The sequence below is a fragment of the Euleptes europaea genome, chromosome 4 (genome assembly GCF_029931775.1).
Source record: "Euleptes europaea isolate rEulEur1 chromosome 4, rEulEur1.hap1, whole genome shotgun sequence".
In the NCBI taxonomy this organism is placed as follows: Eukaryota; Metazoa; Chordata; class Lepidosauria; order Squamata; family Sphaerodactylidae; genus Euleptes; species Euleptes europaea.
The window spans coordinates 4,214,436-4,222,285 of NC_079315.1; the positions used below are offsets into that span (position 1 = coordinate 4,214,436).

Sequence of the window (7,850 nt, forward strand, 5' to 3'; positions counted from 1 at the left end):
CAGACACCTTGTGAGGTGGGGGGGGGGGGCTAAGAGAGTTCGGAGAGACCTGTGACTAGCCCAGGGTCATGGAGCTGGCTTCATATTAGCAGCGGGGAAACCAACCTGGTTCACCAAATCAGAGTCCGCTGCTCATTTGGAGGAGTGGGGAATCAAACCTGGTTCTCCAGATTAGAGTCCGCCGCTCTTGACCACTACACCACGCTGGCTCTCTAGAGAAACCTTGTAAGGTTTTTTTTCCACAGGCATGAGTACACACACACACGTATAAAATAAAATACAATGGTAGGACAGCCTTGAGAGTCTGTTCCTTCACAGAGACTAAGGAGGGAGAGCTCAGGGGGTCTTCGGTTCTTTTTCACACCCCACCCTGCCTAGGGCTGCCCTTTCTTTCTTTCTTTCTTTCTTTCTTTCTTTCTTTCTTTCTTTCTTTCTTTCTTTCTTTCTTTCTTTCTTTCTTTCTTTCTTTCTTTCTTTCGTTCCATTTCTTCACCCCAACCCTATAGTACCTTGAATCCTGAGCAAAGTGGCTATTTCCTAACACTAATGAAGTGAACGGTTGGATACGTACCTACCACTCCCACGGCTACGTAGCCCACAACAGCAACCAGGAGCAGGATACAGCAGATGATATCTGTGCAGCCCCTAAGGAAAGGGAGAAGCACCGAATTAGATCGGCTACAGAACATGCAGGACAACCCCTGATCTGGCTGCGACTTTCAAAAAATGTGTACCTTCCAATCAGATTAACTGATCTTTGCTTATAAGCATGCAAAGACATGTATTTCCCTGCATACCTGAGGATTTCCCCAGGAAGGCAGAAATCTTCCCCCTCTAGACAGATTGTCCTGTTCTGCTCATTTACAATTGGCACCGGGATCTTCTAGTTCGCTGTTGGAGGGTACAGTGACCTCTGAGTTACAATCAAACAATGAAATATCTTTTCTACAGCAATATATGGGTAGACAGCTGTTTGGCGGCTCGCTTCGAGGAAGTGAAAAAGAAAGGAGACGGGCTTCTAGGCAGAAGGAGAAGAATCCTAGCAAGGGAAGGACCCCTCTGATGCCAGGGCAGGGTGGCCTCAGAAAGCCCCCCCCCCCCCCGGGCACAGAGCCTTTGCAACGGGCCAAGGGCATCCCAGAGCAAACACCGGAGCGTTGCTCAGATTTATTTCATTTCACTATTTGGGTTCTCTGCTCACGGAACTGGCCCCATCCACGTTACTGGCCTTAGAATCATAGAAGAATCATAAGTTGGAAGGGACCACCAGGGTCATCTAGTCCAACCCCCTGCACAACACAGGAAATTCACAACTACCTCCCCCCAAGTGACCCCTACTGCATGCCCAGATGATGGCCAAGGTGCCCTCCCTCTCATGATCTGCCTCAGGTCATAGAATCAGCATTGCTGACAGATGGCCATCTAGCCTCTGCTTAAAAACCTCCAGGGAAGGAGAGCTCCCCAGATGATAAAGTACTTCACTTAGGCAGAAACAACATAAGGCACAGGTACAGGATGGGAGATAGTTGGCTTGACAACAGTACATGTGAAAGAGATCTGGGAGTCTTAGTGGACCACAAACTGAACATTAGTCAACAGTGTGATATGGCAGCTAAGAAGGCCAATGTAATTCTGGGCTGCATCAATAGGAGTATTGTGTCTAGATCAAGGGAAGTTATACTACCACTGTATTCTGCATTGGTCAGACCTCACTTGGAATACTGGGTCATCTAGTCCACCAGGGTCATCTAGTCCAACCCCCTGCACAATGCAGGAAATTTACAACTACTTTCCCCCAAACACCCCCAGTGACCCCCACTACATGCCCAGAAGATGCCCAAGATGCGTTCTCTCTCTTCATTTGCATATGACAGCCCTTCAAGTACTTGAAGATGGTTATCATATCCCTTCGCAGTCTTCTCATCTTCAGGATAAACATACCCAGCTCCTTCAACCTTTCCTCACAGCCCTTGGTCTCCAGACCCCTCTTCAACAGAGGTAGGTGAGGGCACCCTTGCTTGGACACAGACTGCCCCGGATTTTGCCCCCCACCCAACTCCAGAAGACCACCATTCCAAGGCAAGACTGAACTCTAACCCTTCCCCGACTGGTTGCTCTTACCTGTCATAAATGGGGCCTTTAAAAGTCGGGTCATATTTCTGGGGTGTCCCTAGAGAAGAAGGAAAAGAACACACCAAGTCAAGTATCCATGCAACTTTCTGGATATTTACCTCCACAGACACACCATCCAGTTCTCAGAAGCAAACTCAACTAGAGCACAGGGGGAAATGCGGGTGGATCGTGTATCTTGGTTCTTTCTTCTGAGCCGTACTTGAGGCAGGGATATGGCTCTGCGAAAGCGATATGCGTCCTTCGGATGGGCTGGACACAGGTTTTCCTTGAGCGCCGTTAACAACGGCGACTGCGTGACAGGCAGAAATTCAACAGGGAAAGATGCACCGACTGAATTCCTGCCTGCGGTGGAGCTTTAAAGGCACAAAGCTCCAGGCAAGCTCCAGTCATCCTCCAGTCTAGTCATAAGAAAGGCCCTGCTGGATCAGACTGAGGCCCATCAAGTCTAGCAGTCTGTTCACACAGGGGCCAACCAGATGCCTCTAGGAAGCCCCCAAACAAGACGACTGCAGCAGCACCATCCTGCCTGTGTTCCACAGCACCTGATAAAATAGGCCTGCTCCTCTGATCCTGGAGAGAATAGGTCTGCATCATGACTAGGATCCATTTTTACTAGTAGCCATGAATACCCCTCTCCTCCATGAACATGTCCACTCCCCTCTTCAAGCCTTCCATGTTGGCAGCCATCACCACATCCTGGGGCAGGTAGTTCCACCATTTAACTATGCATAGCGTGAAGAAATACTTCCTTTTAACTGTTTTGAATCTCTCACCCTCCAGCTTCAGCAGATGACCTCGCATTCTGGTATTATGAGGGAGGAAAGCTTCTCCCTGTCCACTCTCTCCATACCATGCATAATTGTATCGACCTCTATCATGTCTCCCCTTAACCGCCTTCTTTCCAATTTAAACAGCCCGAAGTGTTTTAACCGTTCCTTGGATCAGACCCAGGCCCATCAAGTCCAGCAGTCTTTTCACACAGTGGCCAACCAGGGGCCTCCAGGAAGCCCACAAACGAGTCGGCTGCAGCGGCATTTATCCTGCCTGTGTTTCACAGCACCTAAGATAATGGGCATGCTCCTCTGAACCTGGAGAGAATAGGTGTGCATCATAAGAACATAAGAAAGGCCCTGCTGGATCAGACCCAGGCCCATCAAGTCCAGCAGTCTGTTCACACAGCGGCCAACCAGGGGCCTCCAGGAAGCCCACAAACAAGACAACTGCAGCACCATCCTGCCTATGTCCTACAGCACCTAGTCTTCTAGGGTGGGGGGGCAACATGCAAAGGAAGGCCGGGCTGCTCCAATAGTTCTGCAGAAGATGACACTCTGGCAGATGGATGCTGCTCTTGGTGCCAGAATAAATTTGATAGTGGTGAGGGAAACAATCCACTACAATGTTTGCTTCTACACAACTGTTCCAACAACTAATTATTAAAAACTTATCCCATTTCTCTTTGTGCCTTTCTTACGTCTCGAAACTCCATCTCAGAACACCTGTGCGGGGCAATGTCTCTCTTTCTCTCCCAAGTCACCTTCTTCCATGAACATCATCTGCTATATTTGTAATCTGACCCCACTACAAAATACTTGGGGGACCGGCCCCTGACTCTGAACCCTGTACCTGTTTGTAAAACAACTATCACTCCAAGAAGAAGAAGAGTTGGTTTTTATATGACAACTTTCTCTACCACTTAAAGGAGACTCAAACCGGCTTACAATCACCTTCCCTTCCCCTCCCTACAACAGGCACCCTGTGAGGTGGGTGGGGCTGAGAGAGCTCTAAGAGAACTGTGACTAGCCCAAGGTCGCCCAGCTGGCTTCGTGTGTAAGAGTGGGAAAACAAATCCAGTTCACCAGATTAGCCTCCGCCGCTCATGTGGAGGGGTGCAGAATCAAACCTGGTTCTCCAAATCAGAAACCAAACCTCTGCTCTTAACCACTACACCATGCTGGCTCTCTCAGGCCTTCACTTAGCCCAGAGTCTGTTTCCAGTGTTGGTTCTTATTCTGGAGAAAACTAGAAAGAACACCCTCAAGGTAGACAAAAAGTATACAAACACAAGAAGGTGTATTAAAAATAGGGGCATATTGTAAACTACAAAATGAAAACACCATCTGAACCCACAATATAAAAAACACAACAAGCATACAATTATTCAATATCCAATACCTGTGCGTAAATACACCAAAAAAACAGTAAAACTGTAGAAATATAAGTAACATCAAAAAGGAGTTAACACATGAGACAAACTTTGGATCGCCAGTCAAAGCCCATTTTGAGTAAATCTTCATCAGACCATTTCTGAGTATTCAATTTCATACAAGCCGCCAGCTGAAAACAAGGAGCCAAAAAAGTTCTCTCGCTTTTGCGGTATGAGACACAAAATAATATCAGCTGATTGATGGTGGTTTTAAAAACAAACAAACCTGAATGTACACAATATTGTGGGTTCGGGTGGCCTTTTAATTTCGCAGTCTGCAATAACCCCCCTATTTTTCACAGACCTCCTTGTACTCGTATACTTTATTTTTGCGTTCTCCCTTTTTATTTACTGCCCTGTCCCAAAAAGGCTCCCGGAGGCCACACAGAACACATTTCCCTTCCCTGCAAGGAAATACAAGGAGCTTCCAAATACACTTGATGAAAGGCCAGGATTTTTTTCCTAAGTTAGGACTTTTGCATATGGCTGAGAAACAGCAAACATTCCTTCCTTTCATTAGCAGGCCGCAGCGTCCCTCCCCTCGCCGAGCCAACATCCTTCGGTTGGACGGAGGGCGGCCACGGCAGCCAAATTCACCCGCTGCTCAGAAGCCCAGACAAAGCGGTCGGAAGAGGAGCTGCTCCTGAGACCCCAAGACGAAGCACAACAACTTGATCTGCCTGGAGAAGTAAGAGGGGGAAGGAACAGCCCAGCGGGCCTTGCAGTTGGGCAAGAACAGTTTCTGTGGACTAGCGTTCTCGCTCTTTTGTTTCACTGCGGTTTTCAGAACAAAAAGCTGCACTCAACTCTCTTCTCTCTTTCTCTTGACAGCATCCTTTCTACCTGCACAAAAGGGGAAATTCTGAGCAAGCCGAAGTTCACCACTGCAGACCTGTGGTTCGGAAACTCAGAGAGCCGGCGTGGTGTGCTGGTTAGAGCGTCGGACGAGGATCTGGGAGACCTAGTTCGAATCCTCATGCTGCCAGAGAAGCTGGCCGGCCGCCCCGGAGCCAGTCTCACACATGTTCTGCCTAGCCTTCCTCGCAGGGCTGTTGTGAGGATAAACGGGAAGAGGGGAGAATGCTGCGAGCCGCTTTTGAGTCTCTGTGTGAGGAGAGAGGCGGGGTTGAAACGATACCAACTGCGAACCCAGCTGCCAAAACCACCCGGCAGGCCAGCAGCTGTCTCCTGCAGATACCAGGGCATGTGAACACTGCCTTGTACTGAATCAGACCCTGGGTCTATCAAAGTCAGTATTGTCTACTCAGACCGGCAGTGGCTCTCCAGGGTTGCAGGCAGCTTCCCATCACCTCCTTGCCTAGTCCCTTTAACTGGAGATGCCAGGGATTGAACCTGGGACCTTCTGCATGCCAGGCTGATACTCTGTCCTCTAAAGCAGTGCTTCATATACATGGAGCTGCCTTCTACTGAATCAGACCCTCGGTCCATCAAAGTCAGTATTGTCTACTCTGACTGGCAGCAGCTCTCCAGGATCTCAGGCAGGGGTCTTTCACATCACCTACCTGCCTAGTCCTTTTAACTGGAGATGCTGGGGATTGAACCTGGGACCTCCTGCACGCCAACCATAGGCCCTGAGCCACAGCACCATCCCTTCTACTGAATCAAACCCTTGGTCCATCGAAGTCAGTATTGTCTGCTCAGACCAGCAGTGCCTCTCCAGGCAGCGGTCTTTCCCATCACCTGCTTGCCCAGTCCCTGTAACTGGAGATGCCGGGGATTGAACCTGGGGTCTTCTGGATGCCAAGCAGAGGCTCTACGAACGGAGCCACAGCCCCTTGCGTTCCACTGAATCCGAACCTTGATCCATCAAGGTCAGTATTGTCCACTCAGACTGGCAGCGGCTCTCCAGGGTCTCAGGCAGGGGTCTTTCCCATCACCTACTTGCCCGGTCCCTTTAACTGGAGATGCTGGGGATCGAACCTGGGAGCTTCTGCGCGCCAAGCAGAGGCTCTGCCACTGAGCCACGGCCCCTCCCCATAAGACATGTAGCTGCCTTCTACTGAACCAGACCCTCGGTCCATCAAAGTCAGTATTGTCTACTTAGACCAGCAGCGGCTCTCCAGGGTCTCAGGCAGGGGTCTTGCACATCACCTAGTTGTCCGGTCCCTTTAACTGGAGATGCCCGGGATCGAACCTGGGACCTTCTGCGCGCCAAGCAGAGGCTCTGCACACTGAGCCACGGCCCCTCTCCATGGCCTTGCAGGGTCTCAGGCGGAGGTCTTTCCCATCCCCGGCTTGCCCGGGCCCTCCCGCAGGCCGAGCAGAGGCTCGACCCAGGGCCGGCGCCTCCCGCCGCCTGGCCAAACGCGCCCCGCCGGAGCACCACCCGCCCAGGCCGGCGGGACGCCGCGCGAAGGCCGCGGGGACGCCGCCGGACCCCCCCCCCTGCGCCCCCCCGGGGGGCTCTCGGCTCCGCCCAGCCCCCGGCCTCCTGCGCCGCTCGGCGGCGTTAGGAACGGCGCCCCCTCCAGCCCGGCCGTGCGCCCTGGCCGTGCGCCCCCGCCGGCGCTGCCCTCCTGCGCTCGGGCCGGCCGTGCCGGGGCTCACCGTGCTTGCCGTAGTAGTTCTCCTCGCCGCCCGCCATGCCCGCCGCCCCTGCCCGCCGCCGCCGCCTCCTCCGGCGCGCCCCGTCCGTCCGTCCGTCCGTCCGTCCCCCACCACCGTCAGCTGCCGCCGGGCCGCCCAATGAAACGTCTCCCCCCCCACCCCCGGGGGGAGGCCCGAACTAGCTCGACCGGCCCGCCCTGCCCTGCCCTGCTCTGCCCTGCCCGGGGCCGCCGAGAGGCGACGCCCAGGCGGGCGGCTGCGAGAGGCTCCCCCTCCCCGGGGCCGGCCGGGCACCGCGCCCGCCCAGCCCGCCCGGCGCCCTTGCGGGTCCTGCCGGCCGGCTGCCGGGGTGCTAGGGCAGGGGCGCTGGCTCAGCAGGCAGCGCCTCTGCTTGGCACGCACAAGGTCCCAGGTCCAGTCCCCAGGGGCATCTCCAGGTGTGCCGGAGACCCTGCAGAGCTTGGAGAAAGGCCGTGCCTCAGGGGCAGAGCCGCTGCTTGGCATGCAGAAGGTCCCAGGTCCAATCCCCAGCGGCATCTCCAGCTAAAGGGACCAGGCAAGGAGGTGATGGGAAAGACCCCTGCCTGAGACCCCGGAGAGCCGCTGCCGGTCTTAGACAATACTGACTTTGACGGACCAAGGGTCTGATTCAGTACAAGGCAGCTTCATGTGTCCATGTGTCCATTCTTTGGGCTATAGCTCAGTGGTAGAACATCTGCTTGGCATACAGAAGGCCCCAGGATCAATCCCTGGCATCTCCAGGTAAAGGAACCAGGCAAGCAGGTGACGGGAAAGACCCCTGCCTGAGACCCTGGAGAGCTGCTGCCGGTCCGAGTAGACAATACTGACTTCGATGGCTCAAAGGCCTGGTTCAGTAGAAGGCAGCTTCATGTAGGGGTGGGGGGATGCCTTAGTAGTAAAGCCTCTGCTTGGCATGCAGAAGGTCC

The 7,850-nt window shown here is 53.3% G+C and overlaps 1 protein-coding gene across 1 annotated transcript in view; it reads right to left on the reverse strand.

The window, feature by feature from the left end:
* The window catches only part of SLC44A2 (solute carrier family 44 member 2), a 42,684-nt gene extending 35,744 nt beyond the window's left edge, over positions 1 to 6,940 (reverse strand). Inside the window, exons 1-3 of the mRNA XM_056847883.1 lie at positions 6,904 to 6,940; positions 2,122 to 2,170; positions 572 to 645 (exon numbers count right to left, since the gene is read on the reverse strand). Of these exons, the coding sequence (XP_056703861.1) occupies positions 572 to 645; positions 2,122 to 2,170; positions 6,904 to 6,940 (160 nt within the window). The remainder of the gene's footprint in view (positions 1 to 571; positions 646 to 2,121; positions 2,171 to 6,903) is intronic.
* Between the last annotated feature and the right edge of the window lie 910 nt (positions 6,941 to 7,850).